Here is a 24,262-nt window from a genome sequence, read left to right on the forward strand (position 1 = left end):
GGTCTCTATGAGTCAGAACCGACTTGATGGCACTTAACAACAACAACATCTATCTATATTATCTGTCTATCCATCCACCCACCCATCCACCCGCCTATCCATATATCCATCCATCCACCCACCCATTCATACATCCACCCACCCACACATCCATCTAACACCCATTTATCTACTCATTCGCCCATTAACCCATCCATCCACCATTTACCCACCCATTCATCCATCCATTCAACCATCCATCTATCCATTATTCACCACTCACCCCTCCACCCGTCCATCCCTCCACCCATCTATCCACCCACCCATCATTCACCCACCCATCCATCTACCCACTCATTCATTCATCCATCCTACCATCATCCACCACCCATTCATTCATCCATACATCAACGTATCCATCCATCCTTCCTTCCATCCACCCACCCATCCATCTGTCCATTCACCCATCCATGCATACATCCACTCACCCACCCACCCATCCACCCACCCATCCATCCATCCATCCTTACTTCCTTCCATCCACTCATCCACCTATCCATCCGCTCGTCCACCTATCCATCCACTCATCCACCTATCCATCCATCCACCCTTCCACCCATCCACACACCCACCAATCCACCCATCCAACCATTCATCCACCCACCCACCAACTCACCCACCAATACACCCACAAATCCACCCATCCGCCCACCCACCAACTCACCCACCAACTCACCCACCCATCCATCTAACCACCCATTCATCCTTCCACACATCTCTCCACACACCTACCCACCCATGCACCTATCCATCCATCCACTCATCCAGTCATTCACCTATCCACCCATTCATCCACCCAACCACCAACTCATTCACCAACTCACCCACCCATCCATCTACCCACTCAACCATCCATCCATCCATCCATCATCCACCCAACCACTCATTCACCAACTCACCCACCCATCCATCTACACACTCAACCATCCATCCATCCATCCATCATACACCCACCCACTCATTCATTCATACATCAGTCTATCCACTTATCCACTCACCCATCCATCCATCCACCCATCCATTCATACATCCACTCACCCACCTGGACATTCATCCATCTACTCATCCATTCATTCATTTACCCACCCATCCATCCACCTATCTATCCACCCACACACCAACTCACTCATCCATGCACCCATCCATCTACCCATCCATCCATCCATGCATCCATCCACCCATCTATTCATACATCCACTCACCATCCACCTATCCATCCATCTATCCACCCATTCATTCACCCACCCATTTATCCATCCATCTATCTGCCCACCTACTCACCCACCCATCTGCCCACTCACCCATCCATCCATCCATCCATCATTCCTTCCTTCCATCCAGCCAGCCACTTATACATCCATCCACTCACCCACCCATCCACCTGTTTATTATTTGTCCAGCAAATTAGCTCACTGGCCAGTATCCTCTCTACCAGGTCCACATACAGCATCACTGAGGATGAAAACAAGGTCACATTGGAGCCAGTCCATCCCAGGGGTGCTGATGACTTCATGGCTGGGCAGGGCCTGGACAGGACTTGGGCACACACAGGGAGGGAACCATTTCCACTGTGGCTCAGGGATCAGGCAGCCCTGGACCTGTAGGAAGACAGTAGCCATGGGGATGTGGTGAGGCCCCAAGGCCCCTTGCAGCTCTCAGGTCTTTGGTGGCCAGGAGTCAGGGCTTCTCAGCTGGAGCAAAGGCAGGTGCTGCTCGTTGCAGGCAGGTCTAGGGTGTGAGAGGTGGCTTGGAGACTGGCGGACATCTCCTGTTCACAGGACATCCAGAAGAAACGCCAGAACAAAGACCTCATGGAGCTCCAGGCTCTGATCGACAGCCACTTCGAAGCCCGGAAGAAGGAGGAGGAGGAGCTGGTTGCTCTCAAAGAAAGAATTGTGAGTCTGGGCAGTTCTGGCCCCAGCCCTAGGTTTCCCCATCTGCATAGACGTGGTCACAGCCCACATCCCAAGGGAGGGGACTGACGTGAGATGATGGGGGGACCGGTGGCTGCTCTCAGAGGGTGGAAAGGTTGGGCTGACCTGCTCCTCTGACCACAGGAGAAGCGCCGTGCAGAGAGAGCAGACCAGCAGAGAATCCGTGCCGAGAAGGACAGGGAGCGCCAGAATAGATTGGCGGTGAGGCCCAGGACCCCTTCCCCACCCCTAGACCCTGAGACAATGAGCCCCGGGCCCAGAGAAATGCAAAGGTCCCTGTCTTTCCTTCTCTTGTGATCCTGCTCACAGTTGCCAGTGGTCCCTGGTGAGGCTCCCATGGTGACCTTGCCCTGTAGAACCCCCTGCAAAATGGCAGACCTCAACCAGTACCTGGAGCTCCCAGAAAGTTCCAAGTCTGGGATGGGGCCCCAAAGTGTACCCAGAGAACAACACAGCCATGACCCCACACCTGAGGGTCTTGGGGATGGGGTCTCTACAGGAGGAGAAAGCCAGGAGGGAGGAGGAGGAAGCCAAGAGGAAAGCTGAGGATGACCTGAAGAAGAAGAAGGCTCTGTCCTCCATGGGTGCCAACTACAGCAGCTACCTGACCAAGGTGAGTGTAGTCCTTAGAGCCAAGAGATGGCCTGGCCTCTGTCCAAACCCCTGGATAGGACTTCAGTCCAGGTTCCTGAGATCAGGCCCCTCTCCCTGGACCCTGTTGTCCCTCAGGCCGACCAGAAGAGAGGCAAGAAACAGACTGCCCGGGAGATGAAGAAGAAGATCCTGGCTGAGAGACGCAAGCCGCTCAACATTGACCACCTCAGCGAGGACAAGCTGAGGTGAGGGCGCATCCTCTAGGACAGAAGATGGGCTGGGGGGATGGGTAGTGGGGGTGGCAACAGGTTGGCCTCGATAGAGCTTCCAGAACAGTCTCTGAACCCACCATCAAGGTTTCTGCGAGACGTCTGGGCCCAGCTCCCCATGGTGGCCAAAGACAAGCGGGTGGGCCTGACGTTGCTTGTCCAGAGCTTAACTGGCAATTGTCCCCTTGTCCACTTTCCCAGGGACAAGGCCAAGGAGCTCTGGGACACCCTACACAAGCTCGAGACTGACAAGTTTGAGTATGGGGAGAAGCTGAAGCGTCAGAAATATGATGTGAGTGTAGGACCTGCAACCCGTGGACCTCTTGGTCCCCCATCCGCCGGGCAGCACCAGCCTCCTGACCCCCTTCGTCCTCTGGGTCCACCCTCCAAAGCCCACACAGGGCCCCCTGATTCCTGAGGCTGTGGCTGGCATGCCTTCAGGGCAGGTCACCAAGACAGCTGAGCATGAGCCCGGCCCCCACAGGCACTGGGCTGACCGGGTGAGAGCCGGTGTAAGGAAGGAGCATGGGGCCAGGGGCCTCAGGGTCCTTTCCAACTTATCTCAGGCTGGTAGGGCATCCTCGTGTCACTGAGCTTATCTTGCTTAATGTCCCCCCACACTGAGACGTCCTTCTCCCAGTGTCCCTGCAAGCCCAGGTCCCAGTCAACACTGTCCCCGAGAAGTCAGCTTTCCTGTGACTGCCTGGGCAGCTGGTGCCCCGGGTCCTTGAGTAGTGTCCCCCTCCCACCCAACACGCATGCCTCCTCGAGCCCCCACCCCACCCCAGGGAGTGGACCTGGAGTGCTGCCATCCCAGCTGGCACCACAGCAGGCAGAGGGGTACCCACACCCCACCCAGCAATGGGGAGGGGATGGGGTTGCCCCTGTCTGGGGGTCAGACCACAGCACCCTGATGCAGACACTGCCCTGGGGGGAGCCTGCCTTGGTGGTCTGAGAAGTGGGGTGGGGCAGCATTGGAGGCTGTTTCCTGCCCTCTGAGGCCAGTGGGCCTGATAAGAAATCCCAGGTGACGCCTGGAACTTTGAGTCAGAGGGCCTGGGTAAGGGAGGCGGTTTCATGCTGTGGAGTGTTGACATCAACCCCTTAAATGCGGCAACCGAGACACCATGGTGCTGGGTGATGGGCACAGACTCAGGGCTCCCTTTGGTGCTCTGTGTCCTTCAGCAGGCTACCTAACCTCTCTGTGCCTCAGTTTCCTCTCTCTAGCAGAAGGAGGTCCTCGTATGTCCTTCAGGGGCTGCCCCCAGGAGGGGATACATCCCCACGGGCCCAGCATGGTCCAGCTCATGAGTGCACTGAGAGAGCAAGGCTGTCCCTTCTTGGGGATCCTCCCTGGGAGGGTGACCCTGCAGCCACAGGCTCCCCCTGCATGTACAGGGGTCACAGAGCCAAGTCAGAGGCCCCAGCTGCATTCACACGAGCCCAGTCCTCCCTGCCTTGTGGTCACACTGATCAACCCACAGCCCATGGGGGCCTTGGGGTGGCGGGAGCCTGGAGGCCCCAGCCCACGCAGCCAAGGAGAAGTAGGAACAGCAGCCTCAGTCCCATAACTATCTGGTCTTTCCAGATCATGAATGTGCGGGCCAGAGTGGAGATGCTGGCCAAGTTGTAAGTACCCGGGGCACAGCAGGGCCAACTCCTGTGTGCAGTGCACGAGGAGTTCATGCATGGCACCTCTCAGGTCGTGCAGGATGCTGAGGCCGTGGGCACGGAGCAGGCATGAGCCTCTGCAACTCCCTCTGCCCCCTTCTCCCTCCAGCTCCTGGCCCTAGATCTGGCCAGGGCACCTCACCCCTGAGGTGCACTCTGGAGGAGGGGGCTGCTGGACTGGCAAAGAGAGAGAGGGAAGGTGCGTGGTTCTGTGCTGGGACCACCAGCCAGGCTCCCAGGGGCTCAGAAGGCAGCCCTGGCTGAGAGAGACGGACTCGCAAGCCCCCACCTCCCTGCAGCCTCACCCACTCCACACCCACGGCCCTCATCCTACCGCAGCCAAAGGTAAGTGGTCACTCACAGCTGCTGTGTGCCCTGGCCCAGGTCTCCACCACAGGTCACTGTGAGTAATAGAGAAGCATGAGCCCTGGGGGCTTGGGGACAGTGTCCCTTCGCAAGAGGCACCAGGAAACAGTAAGGGAGCCTGACAGTCCATGTGGTACACTGTGTGCTGGCGTCCACGTGGCGCGCAGGGTGCTGGCGTCCAAGTGGTGTGCAAGGTGCTGATGTCCACGCGGTGTGCAAGGTGCTGATGTCCACGCGGTGTGCAAGGTGCTGATGTCCATGTCCACGTGGCGCGCAGGGTGCTGACGTTCACGTGGCGCGTGGGGCGCTCACGTCCATGCGGTGTGCAGGGTGCTGATGTCCACGTGGTGTGCAGGGTGCTGATGGTGGCACCAGGGACCTGGGACGCCTGCCAAGGAACAGTCAGTACAAGCTGCCACACGGGGACACTACAGCGTGTCCCCATGCTCTCCTGTGGAGAAGAAGGTCTCGGCTCCTGCCAGCTGCCATGCTCAGCCTTGCACAGTAAGTCGTCCGTGTTGTTTACAGATCACCAACCTCAGGAGCCGCATCGAACAGGCCCAGAAGCAGTGAGTAACCTGCTGTCCCTCACTCTGTGCTGGGCACACAGCCCTGCGGGGTCTGCCGCCACCCCCACCTGGGACAGGCCAATTTTGCGGGTCCCTAAACCAAAGGCCAGTGGTGGCACCCTGCGCAGGGAGTAACCCAACTAACCGAGGGCCGCGTCTCCTCCAGCACGCCTGCTCAGACCCAGCACAGAGACCAGGAGGGGCAGGAGGGAACACCTCTCCCAGCAGGAGGCCCTTGGACCCCTGGTCCTCTACCAGCATTTCACCACAAAGGGTGACAGGGGCAGAGTCCAGGAGGTGGGCTCAAATTCGATCCTGGGTGGGAATCGGTCTATGAAATCACCCACCCCAGGGCCAGTTGCTGGGCAGGACCCTGAGAGGCTGCACCGCTTGACCACTGAGGCCCATCTCAGATCCCCTGGGTGGTGTGCTCCCCACTCAGGGTTTGTCACTAAGTTTGGTTGTGAAGCCATTTCACACCCCTGAGGAGCACAGTGGGTCCAGAGCACAGTGGGCCAGGAGCACAGTGGGCCAGGGGGCAACTGGGGGTTGCAGCATTTTGGCATTTTAGGGGGTTTCCATTTACCCTGGTTTCCTGCTGCTCCCGGGGGCTGGTGACAAGTGGAACAGCCATTCACCCTGGTCTGTGCTGTGCGGGTCAGGGCTGGACCGTGCAGGCCAGGGGGACATGCATGCGTGGGCGTGCGTGTGCATGTGTGAGGGTGTGTGCACAGACACGCTGGGCCACCTCAGCCCACCTCCTGCAGAAGAGCCTGGGCCCAGGGCGTGGTCGTGGGTCAGGCCTTGTCCTCAGCTAGCCGGGCCGTGGCACCTACTTCTCAGGCCGGAGGTCATGTTGAGCTGTAGTGCCTGATCCCAGAGGCCTGAGCCTGAGACATCCTCGTGCCCCCACCTGGCTCGGCCCCCATCCCACCACCTGGTGTCCTCGTGGGGCGTAGCGTGCAAAGGGCCTAGACGGGGCAGACTCCCAAGGACTGCGACCCCTTGGGTGGTGAACTTCTGACCTTCAGGGTTCAGCCCCAGCCGGTGGGTATGGAGCCAAGGCCTCCCAGGCCCTCCTGGTCCTCAGGCTGGGCCCCCCGGCCCCTTCTGCCTCGCGAGGCCGTGCTGAAGGGAAGACAAGCTCTTTTCCAGCCAGATAATCAGGAAGACAGACAAGTCTGTGAGACAGACTTCCTGAGGCCTAGAACCACCACGGCTGCCCATGCCTGGAGCCCTTGGGCAGGGTGGGGGGGTGTCCCAGGCTTGCTCGCCAGCGCCCGCCTCTCCTAACCACACTGACCCCTTGCACCAAGCTACCAGGCCCAGGTACTGGCCCAGTTACAGGTGAGTCGGTGCCACTGGGCTGAGCGAGGTAAGTGCAGGGGCACCGGGAGGGCTGGACCTTTGCCCTCACAGCAGCCCACAGGGCCTAGCTGCCAGGGCCGTGGGTCTGTGGGCCCTGGGAGTGCTCAGCCACCACCCTGACACTCAAGCCCACCTTACTTACCATTTGCAGTAGCAAGAAGGCCGGTACCCCGGCCAAGGGCAAGGTTGGAGGGCGCTGGAAGTAAAGAGGCGGAGCCGAAGAGGACCCTGGAGGCAGAGACCCCCCTTGCTCCCCGACCTCCCGCTCCGAGTCTCCTTCCTGGGCTCCTGGACTGTCCCCGACGGGGCCCACAGCCTGTCCCAGAGCTCCGCCCCCGTCTCTGTCCTCGCCATCCCCACCCCTTGGGGTCTGACAATAAAGTGAGCAGACCCCCCTCCACCAGGTGTGCACTTGTGCTGGGGCTGAGTGGGCGGGGGCGGCCAGAGCTTCCCGTGGCTGCTCTGCGGCTCGGGGACCAGCAAGAAAGTGGTTGCCCATCTCAGGGCTCAGCTCAGGAGACGGCAGGGTAGGTTCCCACGGCCACCAGAGCCTCTGCACCCAGGACTCAGCCAGTGGCCTCCACGCCTGTCCTCATCCCACCAGGACACACACCCCTCAGGTCTCCACTCCAGCTGGGGCTTCGTTGGCTGACTCGCTGGCTCTGAGTTTTGCTCTTTCCGAGGGAGGGAGGGAGGAGGGTCTCCACGTGCAGGGGGGATATAGCTCAAGGGCAATGCCCCAAACTTCACCAACACCCCACGGGCCATGCAAGCAAAAGTGGATCCCAAGCCCCGGGAGGCCTTTCTCTGAGGACCTCGGTACAGAGCCAACCCTGCACAAGCTGGGAAGGAAAGGAATGTAGAAAAGCACATTTTCCAGTGAGAAAGCAAACATGGCAAACAAACCGTTCTTTCTATATTCTAAGAGAACACAGTGTGAGGCTGCGCCCATAAATTTGAAACTCCTGACAAAATAGAATTATGGAAAATATAAATCACAAAAATTGGATCAAGACGCAGAGCCCTGTACAGCAGTCACAGAGGAAGCGAGGCGTCCAACACCGCCTCTCCTGGGAGGCGCGGGGGCCGAGGGCCACGCTGTCCACGTGCTGACGGGCTAGGGAGGCAGGGCGCCCAGTGCAGTCTGTAAGGAGGCGCTGCAGCCCGCCGATGAAGCCCACCCCAGGTAGCACATGCATACACTTGCGTGCACACCCGAACACACACACACACACGCACGCACGCACATACACGCACACAGCCCATTGCACACACACAGTCATAACGCCCCACATGTGTGTGCACGCCCCCACGCAGACACATACACGTGCACACACGTGCACACAGCCCATCCCCCTACAAATATAACTCCCCCATGTGTGCACTCCCCAACACACCCAAACACACACACACAGTCCACTCCGCACACACAATCATAACTCCCACACATGTGTGCATGCCCTAACACACCCACACACACATGCCATCTCCCACACACACAACCATAACTTCCCGCATGTGTGTCTATCCCAACACATCCACACACTTACATACATGTGCACACACTCCATCTACCCACAATCATATCTCCCCACACGTATGTGCATGTCCCAGCATGCACTCATAGATACATACACACACACACTCCCATGCTTCCCACAAATAAAACTTCCCATGTGTGTGCACACCCCAACACACAGCCATAAACACACACATACATATATGCCCTACAATGCACACACCCATACACACCACACACACTCATACAAACACACGTGCCTCCTAGATACACACAAGCCACACACATACACCTGCCCCCATCCCCACACCTGTGCAGATGTCAGTGTCCTGAGTAACATATGAGCAGGACATGAGAGAAGTGTTCTCCACGACCGAGATCTCTCCGTTGCAGTGACGCAAAGTGGAAGATCTTAATATTACAAATGAGGGGCTCAAGTGACCAGATAGCACCAAGACAAGGCAATGGAGCAATACAAACGCCTAGGAGGGAGAAAGCTTCCTGGGGATAAGGAGGTCACCACGGACGGGTGGGGAACCGTGGTTCTGGATGCGCACGAGCTCAATACAAGTTGTGCAAGATAGGAAAGGTGGAATCACATGGACAGACTAACAATTCCGGAACCCACGTGGGGGTTTTTAAGGCACGTCCCTGAGTAATCGTTAGACAGGGAGATACAAAGAGTGGAGAACGATGCCTAGGATTTGAACAAAGCAATTAGGCTCAATTGAACAGATGTCTCCAGAACACTTTCCCCTACACAAGAGAACACATAGGAAACATTTGCAAAAGTTGACCATATATTAGGACGTAAAACAAGTTTCAACAAAGTCCAAGTGATAGGCATGTCCTGGCCACCAACTGCCATCCCTCTGTGACCAAGTCAGAACTTAACTAAAGGATAACATTTAAAGCATATGTTTAGAAATTGAAAAACACACAGCTAAATAATTCACAGGTCATAGAAGACATTATCAGGAAAACTAGAAAACACTTAGAACTGAGTAATAATGAAAGAGCCACATCTTAAAACCCAGGGATGCAGCTAAAACAGAATTTAGAGGGAAACATTGGAACCTGAGTACTTACGTTAGAAAAGAAAAAAGGGGGGAACAAAACCAAAAATTTCAACAGGTTAAACATCTCCTCTAAGAAATTAGAAGAACAAAAGATTAAAACCAAGGAAAAGAGAAGAAGTTAATAAAAATAGAAAGCAAAAATGTAATGGAGACCATCGACAAAGTAAAAGACAGATTCTGTGAAAAGCCCATAAAATGTTTGAATCTTGGGTAAACTTTTGTAGAAAGGGAAGAAGACACAAACAGACAAAATGAGGACTAGGAGGGACATAATTACCGGGACTGCAGAGACCAAATATGTAGTCAAAGAAAGCCATAAACAACTTTATGACCATAAATTTGAAACTAGAGAAGACAGCCGATTTCCTGGAAGAATACAATGTAATTTAGGGAGAACTGACAACTTCTCAAGGTAAGTAAGAATAAATCCAATAAAAGATGTGCAAGACAACTACAGAGAGAATAAAAAACGTTATTGAAAGATAAGAAAGAGACTGAAATAAACGGGGATTGTTACTATGTTCCAGGAGAGGAAGCTTTACTATCTTAAAAACATCGATTGACTTAAGAGGAATTACAGGATTGGAATAGATCAATTTTTTTGTTTAAGACCTTGAACCAGTAGTTAAACATCTCCCCACCAAAAAACAAAACAAAACAAAAACCTACAAAGTTTAAAGAATCACATCATGCTGAGGTGGCCTTCTCTGTTGCAAAGATAGTTTCACCTTAGAAAATTGACTGATGTAGCAATTTCTGTTCACACGCAAAGAGTGTAAAAGATTGAAAACATACATAAAACACAACACCATTCATGAAAAAAAAATCTTGGAAGAAGGGATCTTCCAGTAACCTGCAGTAAACCTCATCCTTGACAGTGAAACGTTAGAAGACTCCCTTTAAAAATCAAGAATCAGCAAGAATGTCAGCCCTCACCTTCTACTTTACAGTCCAGGTGTCCCAGCAAGAGCAGTGAAACAAGAAAACGGAAAGAAAAGTAAAGAGACAAGTAGGGAAGAAATAAAAATATCATTATTTACAAACACATAATTGTACACGAGGAAAACCCAAGAGAAGCTACAATTCCAAGTTATTAGAACTGATAAGATTTCATCGTGGCTCAATATGAGCAAAATATACGAAAACTGAATACCTCCTTATCTACTAGCAACCAAGAGTTAAACTCGACCAAACCAAACCCTTGGCCGTGAGTCGACAGGGACTCAAAGCGACCCTATAGGACAGAGGAGAGCTGCCCCATAGGGTTTCCAAGGCGTGTCTGGTGGATTTAAACTGCTGGTCTTTTTGGATAACAGCCATACCACGCTGTAGCTGTCAACCACTGCTCCACCAGGGCTCCCACCAAGAGTTAGAAAACATAATTTATAAAGACAACATTCCCACTGGAAATTTAAAAACATTAAAATAGCTAAAAATGTTTTTAGGTGCTGTTGAGTCAATTCCAACTACAGCTACCCCATGGGAAAGAGTAGAACTGCTCCATAGGGCTTCCTAGGCTGTAATCTTTACAGGAGCAGATCACCAGGTCTTTCTCCCTCAGGGCCATTGGGTAGGTTCAAACCACTGACCTTTCAGGTGGCAGCTGAGCACTTAACTACTGCACCACCAGGGCTCCTATAACTAAGAATAAACCCAATGGAAAAAAATATGCAAGACAATTATAGAGAAAATAAAGACCGTTATTGAAAGATATTAGAGAGCTAAATCTATGGAGATTGTTTTATGTTCCAGGGGAGAAAGGCTTGATAGCTTAAAAAAGGTCATTTCTCCCTAAATTAATCTATGAATTCAGGGAAACTCAATCACATTCCTACAAGGTTTATATGGAAATTGACAAACTGATTCCATAATCAATACGGAAGAAAATGGGGCCAGTAATAGCCAGAAAGATTTGGAGGAGAAACATTTAGGGGGTGAAAATCTAGTTGCCAACACAGCGCCCCCACGTGTATCAGAGTAGAACTGCACTCCATACGGTTTTCAATGGATGATTTTTTTGGAAATAGATCAACAGGCCTTTCTTCTGAGGTGCCTCTGGGTGGACTCGAACCTCCAACCTTTTGGTTAGCGGCTGAGCGTGTTCACTGTCTGTACCACGCAGGGACCCCCTGCGCTAGCCGGTCTCCAGCCTTGTGTGAAACTGTGCTCTCCACGGTGGTGGGAAGTCGGCTGAGAGACGGACAGAGACCCTGTGGGACAAGAGAGAGACCAGAGACTCCTGCACACACAGGGGACTTGATGGATGGCAGGTGTGGAGAAATGACAAATACCTGGAGAAGAGATGGTGCAGAAGCAGCTGCAGAAGCACCGGGAATAAAAATGAAATCCTGCCCCACTTCACGCCGTCCACCAAACAAATCAATGCCAGGTCATTTGAAAGATCTGAACGTGGAAAAGAAAACATTCAAACTTTTAGAAGAAACTAGGAGAATATGATAAAGGCCTCCTAACAGAGAACAAGACATAAGAAGCACAAACCGTAAATAAATGAGAGTAAAATAAAGTTTTAAAACGAAACTTCTCTGCCTCGGAGACACCATTAGCAAAGTACACGCCATCTCCCAGGAGGGAATATCTGAAGCGCATTATCACCAACAATTAGGCTTTGCTGCATATTAATAACTTGAACACTCCATGGGGAAAAGGCAAACAACTGAATAGAAACATGGGCTGAGGTGTGAGCAAGCAGCTCCCAGAGAAGAAAACCTGAAGGTCAATAAATGCATGAAAAATGGTCACTGGGAAATCAAGTTAAAACCAACACAAGATGCCATTGCAGCCCGACGCACAACAGAACAAGACTGCCTGGTTCTGCGCCATCCCCATGGTTGGTTGGGAACAGGAGTACTGCGGGGACAGCCCAGAGGGAGACACACGCACACACATGAGCAGACAAACACAAGGGCGCACACACAGACACGAGGACACAAACACACAAGGACACACGCACACACACAAGCACGCACACATGAGAACACATACAGGAGCATGCACACACACACACAGACACACACACGGACACACGAGCACACACACACGAGCACACACACATACACAAGGACACACACGCGTACATGCACAAGGACACACACATGCACACACACACAGACACACACAGGAGCACGTACACACAAACGCAAGAATGCACACGGCAGCGCTGTTTTACTTGCCCTAAATCAGAAAAATTCTTTATGTTCAACAAGGAGAACGGAGAGGTGAATTGTGATCTGTTCCTAAATGTGTCCTACACAGTTAAAACCAACGACCTACAGCTCCACGCAACCCCTGGAGAAGCCTTGAAAACACAGTGTCGGGAGTCGGGGGCACTGAAGCGTAAATCACAGAAGGAAAACTAATAGTCTGATACCACTTACTTAAAAATTTAAATATACAAAGAAATGATATCTGCCTGGAAATGGGGAAGGAGTCCCCGGGTGGCCAAAACGGCTAAGCACTGGGCTGCTAACCGAAACATTGGCAGTTTGAACCCACCCAGAGGGTCTTCTGAAGAAAGGCCTGGTGATTTGCTTCCCCGAGGTCACAGACATGAAAACCCTACGGAGCAGTTCTGCTCTGCCCGCATGGCATCGCCATGAGTCGGGGCCGACTCTGCAGTAACTGGCCGGCGGTGGAAAGGAGGAACTTGGGATTCGTATGCGGGGCACCCTCTGGGAGAGAAGGGGCTCCGAGGGCCCGGAGCTGGGTTCGCCATGTTTTCTTTCTTAAACTGCGTGGCGGGTGGTTGGCAGATGGCCGTGGTTCGTGTGTTTGTTTTTACCTGCGGAGACATCTGAAATAGTCCCTAACAGTAAATACAGGGAAGTGCGTTTACTACAGTCTCATGCTTGTTTCAGAGAACAAAACAAAACATAAACTGAAGAAACTGTAGGAAATTGTAAAGACACCCTTCCTTCGTCTGCCAGCGGCGGGTGAAACATTGAGGGCTTCCCAGTAGGAGACAGGAACTGAGCAAGAACAAGGACGCCTGCTTTTACCATTACCGTTGAGCGCGGGTCTGGAAATCGTGGACAATGCAAAAGATGTTGAACGGAAACAAGATGTATAACTTCTGGAAAAAAGGAGACCAAAGCACGGCATTCCTAGAAGCCCCAAGAGAGTCAACGGAAAAGCTTTCAGAATGAATGAGAGAATTCAGGAAAGCAGCCAGTCGCAAAATACATATTTCAAATCATTTTTAAAAAATTATTTTCTAGCAACAACCAATGAGAAGATAAAGTAGATTTCTGTTCTTTTCTTTTTTTTTTTTTTTTTAAAGTATTCTCACTAAAAACAAAGAGCCTAAAAATACTTAGCAATAACCCTCTTAAGAAACGTTTGGGGCCTGCATGAAGAAAATTACAAAGTTTAATGAGAAATAGAGAAACAAGATTGGAAAGAAAAAAAAAATGGAAAAACACACCACATTCCTGGATGGTTTGGGGGGTGAGAGGTGGGCCAGGAATGGGGAGCGTACTAGTTAAAATGATGCCAAAATTCTTTAGAAGAAGAAATAAGCAGGAATGGCCACGAAAATTGTGAAAATTAAAAGGAACTTTCAGAAATGAAGGTAACGATGTGTGTAGAGTACTCCCTCTGGGCCAGCGTTCATGCCCAGCAGCTCTCCGCTTCGCCTGTCGTAATCCTCGCGGCAGCCCTGGAGGGGATAGATACTCTCATTTCCATTGTGCAGAGCAGCAAGCTGAAGCCCAGAGTGGGCCAAGTGAAGTCCCAAGGTCACACAGCTGCTAAGCAGTGGACTCAACCACTAACCATAACTCATAACCCCCACACCCTCCACTTCTGTAGATTGCAAAATATGTTCTTGTTCTACAGTATTTATCAGCACGATACCACGTACGTGTAAGAATCTGGGAGCAACACGGCCAATGCAAGGGGGATGGGATGTTTAACAAAAGAGGTTGAGAAAATCAGATATGTATTTGGGAGGGGGAACAAAAAAAGGCAATGAGATTTTCATTTCATACCAAACAACAAAATATATTCCAGGAGGTTCCTGGATGATGCAAATGGTTTATGTTTGACTATTAACCAAATGTGGAAATTATCAAACAGTATCATTAACATCATACACAAGTAAAATTTTGTTGAAGATCATTCAAAAGTGGCTGCAGCAGTACCTTGACAGGGAACTGCCAGAGATTCAAGCTGGATTCAGAAGAGGACGTGGAACCAGGGATAGCATTGCTGATGTCAGATGGCTCTTGGCTGAAAGCAGAGAATACCAGTTTTTACTGGTGTTTTATTGACTATGCATAGGCATTTGACTGTGTGGATCATAACAAACTATGGATAACATTTTGAAGAATGGGAATTCCAGAACACTTAATTGTGCTCATGAGGAACCTGTACCTAGACCAAGAGGCAGTTGTTCGAACAGAACAAGGGGATAATGGGTGGTTTAAAATCAGGAAAGGTGTGTGTCAGGGTTGTATCTTTTCACCATACCCATTCAGTCTGTATGCTGAGCAAATAATCCGAGAAGGTGGACTATATGAAGAAAAACGGGCATTAGGATTGGAGGAAGACTCATTAACAACCTGAGATATGCAGATGACACAACCTTGCTTGCTGAAAGTGAAGAGGACTTGAAGCACTTACTGATGAAGACCAAAGACCACAGCCTTCAGTATGGATTATGCCTCAACATAAAGAAAATAAAAATTCTCACAACTGGACCCATAAGCAACATGACGATAAACAGAGAAAAGATTGAAGTCGTCAAGGATTTCATTTTACTTGGATCCACAATCAACACCCATGGAAGCAGCAGTCAAGAAATCAAACGCCATATTGCATTGGGCAAATCTGCCAGGAAAGACCTCTTCGAAGTGTTGAAAAGCAAAGATATCACCTTGAAAACTAAGGTGCGCCCGACCCAAGCCATGGTGTTTTCAATAGTCTCATGTGCACGTGAAAGCTGGACAATGAATAAGGAAGAGCGAAGAAGAATCAACCCCTTGGAATTGTGGTGTTGGTGAAGAATACTGAATATACCGTGGACTGCCAAAAGAACGAACAAATCTGTCTTGGAAGAAGTACAACCAGAAAGCTCCTTAGAAGCGAGGATGATGAGACTTTATGTTTTACATACTTTGGACGTTTTATCTGGAGGGATCAGTCTGGAGAAGGACGTCCTGCTTGGTAAAGTAGAGGGTCATCGAAAAAGAGGAAGACCCTCAACAAGATGGATTGACACAGTGGCTGCAACAATGGGCTCAAGCATAACAATGTGAGGATGGCGCAGGACCGGGCAGAAAAGCAAAGATGTCACGTTGAGGACTAAGGTGCACCAGACCCAAGTCATGGTGTTTTCAGTTGCTTCATATGAATATGACAGCTGGACAATGAATTAGGAAGACTGAAGAAGAATCGATGCCTTTGAATTATGATGTTTTGGCAAAGAATATTGAATACCACGGACTGCCAGAAGAATGAACAAATCTGTCTTGGAAGAAGTACAGCCAGATTGCTCCTTAGAAACAAAGATGGCAAGACTTCATCTTACGTGAGACTTCATCTAACGTACTTTGGACATGTTATCAGGAGGCACCAGTTCCTGGAAAAGGACATCATGCTTAGTAAAGTCAGCAAAAAAGAGGAAGGCCCTCAATGAGATGGATTGACACAGTGGCTGCAACAATGGGCTGAAACATAGCAACGATTATGAGCATGGTACAGGACCACACAGTGTTTCGTTCTGTTGTACACAGGGTTGCTATGAGTCAGAACCGACTGGATGGCACCTAACAACAACAGCAACGACTAACCTAAAGGTTGGCAGTTCGAACCCACCCAGCAGTGCCTCAGAAGAAAGGCCTGGCAATCTGCTTCCATAAGGATTACAGCCACTGAAAACCCTATGGAGCACAGTTTGACTCTGAAACACATGGGGTCACCATGAGTTTCACATAACTGTCGTTGCTGTTGTTGTTAGGTGCCATCCAGTCGGTTCTGACTCATAGCAACCCTGTGTACAACAGAACGAAACACTGTGTGGTCCTGTACCATGCTCATAATCATTGCTATGTTTCAGCCCATTGTTGCAGCCACTGTGTCAATCCATCTCATTGAGGGCCTTCCTCTTTTTTGCTGACTTTACTAAGCATGATGTCCTTTTCCAGGAACTGATCCCTCCTGACAACATGTCCAAAGTACGTTAGATGAAGTCTCAAATAAGACGAAGTCTCGCCATCCTTGTTTCTAAGGAGCAATCTGGCTGTACTTCTTCCAAGACAGATTTGTTCATTCTTCTGGCAGTCCGTGGTATTCAATATTCTTTGCCAAAACATCATAATTCAAAGGCATCGATTCTTCTTCAGTCTTCCTAATTCATTGTCCAGCTGTCATATTCATATGAAGCAACTGAAAACACCATGACTTGGGTCTGGTGCACCTTAGTCCTCAAAGTGACATCTTTGCTTTTCAACACTTTAAAGAGATCATTTGCAGCAGATCTGCCCAATGCAAAAATCCTTTGATTTCCTGACTGCTTTTTCCATGGGTGTTGACTGTGGCTCCAAGTAAAATGAAATCTTGACAACTTCAATCTTTCCTCTGTTTATCAGGATGTTGCTTATTGGTCCAGTTGTGAGGGTTTTTGTGTTCTTTATGTTGAGGTGTAATCCATACTGAAGGCTGTGGTCTTTGATCTTCGTCAGTAAGTGCTTCAAGTCCTCATCAATTTCAGCAAGCAAGGTTGTGTCATCTGCATATCTCAGGTTGTTAATGAGTCTTCCTCCAATCCTAATGCCCGTTCTTCTTCATATAGTCCAGCTTCTCGGATTATTTGCTCAGCATACAGACTGAAGGGGTATGGTGAAAAGATACAACCCTGACACACAACTTTTCTGATTTTAAACCACAGAGTAACCCCCTTGTTCTGTTTGAACGACTGCCTCTTGATCTATGTACAGGTTCCTCATGAGCACAATTAAGTGTTCTGGAATTCCCATTGTTCGCAATGTTATACATAATTTGTTACGGTCCACACAGTCGAATGCCTTTGCGTAGTCAATAAAACACAGGTAAACATCTTTCTCGTATTCTCTGCTTTCAGCCAAGATCCATTTGTCATCAGCAATGGTATGCCTCGTTCCATGTCCTGTTCTGAATCTGGCCTGAATCTCTGGCAGTTCCCTGTCAATGTACTGCTACCACCACTTCTGAATTATCTTCAGCAAAGTTTTACTTGAGTGTGATATTAATGATACCGTTTGATAATTTCCGCATTCTATTGGGTCACCTTTCTTTGAAATGGGCATAAATATGGATCTCTTCAAGTCAGTTGGCCAGGTAGCTGTCTTTCAAATTTTTTGGCATTAGATGCCAGCACTTTGAGCCCTGCATTCGTGTGTTGAAATATCTCGGTTGGTATTCCATCAGTTCCTGGAGCCTTGTTTTTTGCCAATGCCTTCAGCGCAGTTTGGACTTCTTCCATTAGTACCATTGGTTCTTGATCATATACTACCTCCTGAAATGGTTGAAAGTTGACCAAATCTCTTTGGTTCAGTGACTCTGTGTATTCCTTCTATCTTCTTTTGATGCTGCCTGTGTCATTCAATATTTTGCCCATAGAATCCTTCAATATTGCAACTCAAGGCAAGAAATTTTTCTTCAGTTCTTTCAGCTTGAGAAATGCTGAGAAAAAACACGTTAAAAATAGAACTAGAAAGAAGTTGAGGTACATGTTTATCTGCTTTCATGCTGGGAACAATTTTCTAAGCTTAAACACAATAGTAGAATCACAGAGGAAAAGGAAAAGCTAGCGAATGTCACTCCTTAAAAATTACAATTTCTGTATATCATAACTGTCCATCAAAACTGAAAGGCAGACTTCCTCTTCTGGCCAAGATGAAGTAACAGGTACCAGATTTATCCTCCTTCCTGAAACAATAAAAAAGAAAAAACAGACAAAAATACATAAATACATGAAACAATGGTTTTTCAAGATGCCGGACATCGATCAACCAACGGCAGTGGTACCAACAGATGGAACACAATCGAGTTGAGCCCTATGACCGTCCATCTCATTGCCTGGAGGGTGTTCCCAGGCTGTGCGTGGGAAGGGGGAACCCAACTGACTCCCTGAGTTGAGAAGACAGAGCGGAGGGTTTGCTTCCGAAACGTCACAGACATGAAGACCCTATGGAGCACAGCTCTACTCTGCACACACGGGGTCACCATGAGTCAAAGTCGACTCATTGGCAACTGGTTGGTGGAAGTAGAGAACATGCGATTCAGACAAGGGATGTCCCTTGGGAGGGAAGGGCATTCTATTGAGAAGTGGCAACGCTGGCACTGAACATAGGCAGTGGGAGACCAAGGCAGCTGGGGTTCACAGGACAGAGGATCAGAGAGGAGACAGCTGCAAAGAGAGAGCCCTGGAGAGCTGCAGGGTTAGGGTCAGGGCACAGATCAGCACGTGCGTGTGAGGAGAGTACTTGATGGAGCCAGGGAAATAACAACCCCCAAAGGACTAGAGGGACAGTCCTGACGCTCACCAGGGCTGGGAACAGTGCCCATTCCCACCAGCCAGCTGGGAAAGCTCGTAATTCACGGGCACTGGGTGGGGTGCTCAGGAAGGTCCTGCCTCAGTTGTTGGAGTAATTAGCCCCAGACTGAATGCTGTTCCAGACCCACCTTACAAATCATAAAGGCAGGATCTGAAAGGGGAAGACCATTTCCAAGTAACTAAACGATATCCCAGAACAAAGCTCAACAATGTTTATAGAAATATGAAAACATCCAGCACCTACCAAGGTAAAATATCACAATGTCTAGCAATCAATCAAAAATTATCAGGCAGGCAAAGGAGCAGTAAAACATGACCCAAGGTAAGGAGCAAAATTAATCAATTGAAACCAACTGCGATAAGTCAAAGCTGTAAACTGCCTACATTAAAACTTAACAAATTTTATGCTTTAAACAAGTGCAGTTTATTATGTGTCAATTATACCCCCAATAAAGCTGTTTTAAAATATTAAAAGGCAAACGAGAAACTTCAAAAATATTTTGAGTCAAATCTGACAGACAAGGGAGTAATATAATTAGTATATTAAGAAAAGCATTAACATCCTAATAGGAAAAAAATGAGCAAAACACATAAACAGACAATTCACAGAATAAGAAATACAAGTGGCCAAAAAGTGCACAAAAAAGTGTAAGCATTTGTAACCAAATAAATAAAATGTAAAAATTGAGATTATGTTTTACCCACCAAATTTGCAACAGTGAATGATAATAGTTATAAATCAGTCTTAAAAGAAATACAAGCAGAATGCTCCTTAGAAGCAAGAGTGTAGAGACTTTGGACACGTCATCAGGAAAACCCAATTGCTAGAAAAGGACATCATGGCTGATAAAGTAGAGGGTCAGTGAAAACAAGGGAAATGCTCCATGAGATGGACTGACAGAATAGTCACAACAACAGACTCGAACATACCAGCGATCATGAGGATGGCAAAGGACTGGGCAACATTGTGAGTTGTGTTACACATGAGATCACAATGAGTCAGAGCTGACTCAAAGGTAATTAACAACAATAATAATAGCGTTAACAACCATTTCTTTTATGGAGTGTCTCCTATGTCCCAGACCCCGGCTAGGGATGGACGGGCCTCACCCCTGACAACCAGGGGTCCAGAGGAGAAAGTGGACAATGGTGGCAAGGGGGTGCAAGAGGCCTACTGGGGAAGAAGGCCACCAAGACTTCAATGTCACACATGCCCTGCAGCACTCTCCTGCCCTTATGGCCAGGCGGTGGACGGCAAATCCTCCAGCAGCAGGTCCAGGCACTTCAGAGCTGTTTTGCAGGCCAGGTGATCGCGACGCCAGGGACGTGGCTTACTCAGAGCCCCAGAGCAGGTGAGGCTTCCGAGCCGGGGGTGGGGGGGTGGGGGGAAGGGGGTGTCTGCTGGCCCAGGGGAGCACCGGGCGCAGGTGAGCAGCCCCCTCCCCCAGTCTCTGTCCCAGCCTGTGTGTCTGCCCTCTCCTGACAAAGCCACACACTCATTCACGAAGGGGAACACTCCCACCGCTACCAGTGTCCCGGGACTGCTGGGACAAAGCACACAAACTGGGGGGCTTATTCTCTCTGTCTCTCTCTCTCTCTGTCTCTCGGTTCTGGAGGCTGGGAGTCCAAATTCTGGGTCTCAGCGGGACCCTGCTCTCTAGGGGAAGCTCCTTCCTTGCCTCTTCCAGCTTCCGGTGGCCCCAGGCACTCCTTGGCTTGTGGCTGCATCCCTCCCGTCTCTGCTCATCTCCCCATGTGCCCTATGTCACTTCTCCTCCTTCATAAGGATGTCACTTGTATAGAATTAGGACCCATCCTGCCCCAGTACAGCCTTATGAGAACTGCAAACGTTTTCCAAGACCCTATTTCCATGCAAGGTCACATTCACAGGGACAAGGGTTAGGACTTTAACATGTCTTTTGGGGGGACAAATTCAATCCAGAGAGGCTCAGGGTGAACTGCTGCTTTGGATCACACGGACCTGGGTTGGAACCGGGCCCTGCTGATTGGCCTGCTTCCTGGAGGAGCCCCCTGGCCCAAGGCCCCAACATCCCCACCCCCTTCTAGAATACTCTGGTTCTTTATAGTCTTGCAATGGGTTTTCAAGCAAGTGTGTGTATGCAAGCCAGACAGGAAGCAACGAGGGCCTTCGCCTTTGTTGTTATCAAGACCCGCACCTTCACCCACACACCACTGGCTACCTTAGGCGGCCCGCATACAGCTCTGCTTGCTTCTGTCGTCAGGAGCAGAGTACAGTGACAACGCAGGGCCAGGGGCGACTCTAGCTACTTTTACAGAGCAGTTCCAAATCAGGGGCAACAACCAGGAAAGATAAAGCAGAAAGAAGGCGTCTTCTCTGTCACCCACACCCTGCGGCTCCCGCTCGCCCTCTTTCCTCCCCACCAGCCCCTTTAGCTGCCTGGGGCACAGGACCCCAGTGGTCGCTGGGGCTGGCCTGCCGGCATCTCTGCCCAGCACCTGCTCCTCAGCCCCCAGGGCTCACCCCAGCACCTCAGCCCACTGCTCAGGACCTCAGGGAGACCTCACTCCTGGCAGAAAAGCTGGGGAGGGGAGGGGCCTTCTGCTCCAGCCACACTGGTCTCCTCCTCCTGGGCAGGCAGCGTGCTGGCCTCAGGGCCCTTGCAGGTGCTGCCCAGGTGCCAGGAAATGCTCTTTTCTCAGTGTCCTTGAAAACTCCTCACCACCCTGTCCTGTCACCCTCAGGGATTTCTTCTTTTTTATCTTTTCGCTGTGTGCATCTCTGCTGGCGCCCAATATATTTTACATGTTTGTGTGGGTCTGGCCAGCTCCCCGCAGGCCTGGATGTTATCTGCTTGGTTCTTCGTGCATTGCTGTTTTCCCAACACCAAGAATCCCTCTAGGTGCATAGCGATGCCCAGAAAGTATCTGCAAAATGAGTGAATGCATGCGGGCAGGCAGGGAGGGCAGGCGCCGGGGGACCTTCTCCTGCCCCTGAACCACAGAGAATCTGTCCTGGCTCCAGGTGCCCCAGAGCTTGAGCTGGCCTCCTGGATTACCTGCTTCCCCCTTCGGCCTGAAGGCACTTTCCCAGATGTGGGCTGATTGTGCCCCTCCTGTGAAAGCCCTCCAGGGCTCCCTGCTCTCTGGAAAACACCCGGCTCACCAGCAGGACCAGCTCGGCAGGGAAGCTGCCCCTGCAGAAGGCCTGCAGCCCAGCCCCTCCCTTCTCGTCGGCCCAGGGGCAGGCGTGGGATGGGGCGGGCACCCCAGCAGCAGCCCCGTGCAGGCGGTTGGTAGGGCCCCAGGTAGGTGACCAGATCTAGCAAATAGAAATGGATGTAAAAATTAAAAAGTACAATCCAAATACTCATAGAACATCCTTCAGCTAAAAAAACTGATTCATTGTATATCCAAAATTCCGATTTAACTGGGCGTCCTGGGTGGCTGGGCCTGGGCCCTCAGGAAACAGGCAGGTGGCAGAGGCAGTGGGATTCCTGTCTGATGGAGAAGGGGGAGGGTGAAGGGCCCCAATTGGCTCCCGCCACCTCAGAGCCGCCATAGTCTCTCTGGTTAGGGCGCGGCCCCAGGAAGCGGGTGGAGAGCCAAGGAAGTGAGGGTGACTGTGAGGGGTCTGCACCACCCCCGAGGCCCCCCACCCTGCCCCTCCCTCATCAAGAACCTCAGCACCTCTCCCCTTCCCTCCCCTCCCAGCGGCCCCCTGAACCCATCTTCGGCTACACTCTGAGGACATCCATCAGAACGTGGCCAAGAACAGAGTTAGCGCTTTATAAAGAGCAAGAGAACACCCCCTGAGCCAAGGCTGGAGCCCCGTGCTCTCTGACCCCTCCTCCCCACCAGCCTGCTTCTGTCCCCAGCCTCACCACCATCTCATCTGCAGCCACCACCCTCCAACCTGCGAGCTGGGTGCCTTATCGTGGACGCTCTCTTCTTCCCCCAGAGGACAGGCTGTCCCCCAGGGTCCCAGCTAACCCCTCTCCAGTGCCCAGCCTCACTGTCTCCCTTCTCTGTAGCAGGGTCAAGGCAGCCCTGTGTTCAGCACCCCAATGCCCCAGGAACAACAGGTCCCCAAGGCCCTATCCCTCTCAGACCTGCACATCTAGGTCCCCGAGAAAGTCCTGTAGTCTAGCCTCCCCCTCCCGCAGGCTCCCTCTGTCCCCAGCACCAGGTCTCACCTCCCGCTCCGGCCCCATCGGGGTCCCCATGGCCCCCTTCAGGTCTCTCCTCCTGCAGCTCCCCTGACACCCCTTGCCTGGCCTCCCCGGCTCTGGAGAGCAGAGAGGAACAAGCTAGTCTGATGGGGAGACCGGGGGTGGGGGGTGGGGTTCTGAACAGTGACCCAAAGGCCTCAGGCGGAGAGGCTTAGGAGTGGGGGACCTGCAGACGAGGACTGCGCCCCTGGTTTGGACAGGCCTGAGCTTAGGAGCCTTTTCCTGTAGCCCGTTGTCCCGAGAGCAGCTGGTATGGAAGAACAGGGCAGAGCAGGGTGAGGCCCAGACTGAGCCCTAAGGAGAGCGGGTCCCTTTGGGTGAGGGCCGTGCCCAGGCTGGAGTGGTCTGGCCTGGAGAGGGGTGGGCGTCGAGTGGCTGGGGGGGGCCGGGAGAGGAGAAGGGTGGGGGGGGGGCACGGAAGACTGGTAGGGGGAGGATGAGAGCAGGGCCGGCGAGGGGAGGGAACCGGGAAAGGGAAAATGGCTGAGGCTAGGGCTGAAGGAGGGAAGGGTAGTCTCGGACCCTGGACAAGCTCTCCCCTCCCCATCTCCCCACCTCCACCCCCATTCCCTCCGCCAGCAGTTGGAAGGGCATAGCCATGCGTTGGGGCAGCCCTAGGCATGGGCATCCAGGGGTGTGCGGGCCCCAGGGGTGCAGAGTGGGGTATGCAGGCACCGGAGGTGTGGAGTGGGGTGTTCAAGTCGCGGACGGGTAGAGGGGGAACTCGAGAAATGGGTGAGACGTGCCGGGGTACGGATCAGTGCCCCAGTGGCGTGAGGAAACGTGCAGCAGCGTGGTCTGGCTGTGCAGAGCGGGCCAGGCTGGCGCAAGGCCGTAGGTGTGGCTGGCGAAAGGCCGTAGGCGTGGCTGGCGCGAGGTGGGCGTGGCTAGTGCGGGTGGGCGTGGCCGGTGCGGGGTGGGCGTGGCCGGTGCGGGAAGTGGGCGGGCCTTGCGGGATCATGGGGGCGGGCCTTGCGGGATGAGGCCGGCAGTGCGGCGTCTTCGTGGGTGGACGGGCTCTGGGGCGGGGCCGAGAGTGCGGACAGCGCGTGGGCGTGGCCAGGCCGTGCGGGAGCGGCCAGCAGGGCGG

The 24,262-nt window shown here is 51.6% G+C and overlaps 1 protein-coding gene across 1 annotated transcript in view; it reads left to right on the top strand.

Moving 5' to 3' along the window:
• TNNT3 (troponin T3, fast skeletal type) overlaps positions 1 to 7,016 on the top strand; it is a 16,789-nt gene extending 9,773 nt beyond the window's left edge. The window contains exons 7-13 of the mRNA XM_023724408.1: positions 1,818 to 1,934; positions 2,097 to 2,174; positions 2,473 to 2,586; positions 2,703 to 2,812; positions 3,038 to 3,128; positions 5,402 to 5,442; positions 6,962 to 7,016. Of these exons, the coding sequence (XP_023580176.1) occupies positions 1,818 to 1,934; positions 2,097 to 2,174; positions 2,473 to 2,586; positions 2,703 to 2,812; positions 3,038 to 3,128; positions 5,402 to 5,442; positions 6,962 to 7,016 (606 nt within the window). The remainder of the gene's footprint in view (positions 1 to 1,817; positions 1,935 to 2,096; positions 2,175 to 2,472; positions 2,587 to 2,702; positions 2,813 to 3,037; positions 3,129 to 5,401; positions 5,443 to 6,961) is intronic.
• Positions 7,017 to 24,262: the final 17,246 nt, after the last annotated feature.

The sequence above is a fragment of the Trichechus manatus genome, unplaced genomic scaffold (genome assembly GCF_000243295.1).
Source record: "Trichechus manatus latirostris isolate Lorelei unplaced genomic scaffold, TriManLat1.0 scaffold00244, whole genome shotgun sequence".
Taxonomy (NCBI): Eukaryota; Metazoa; Chordata; class Mammalia; order Sirenia; family Trichechidae; genus Trichechus; species Trichechus manatus.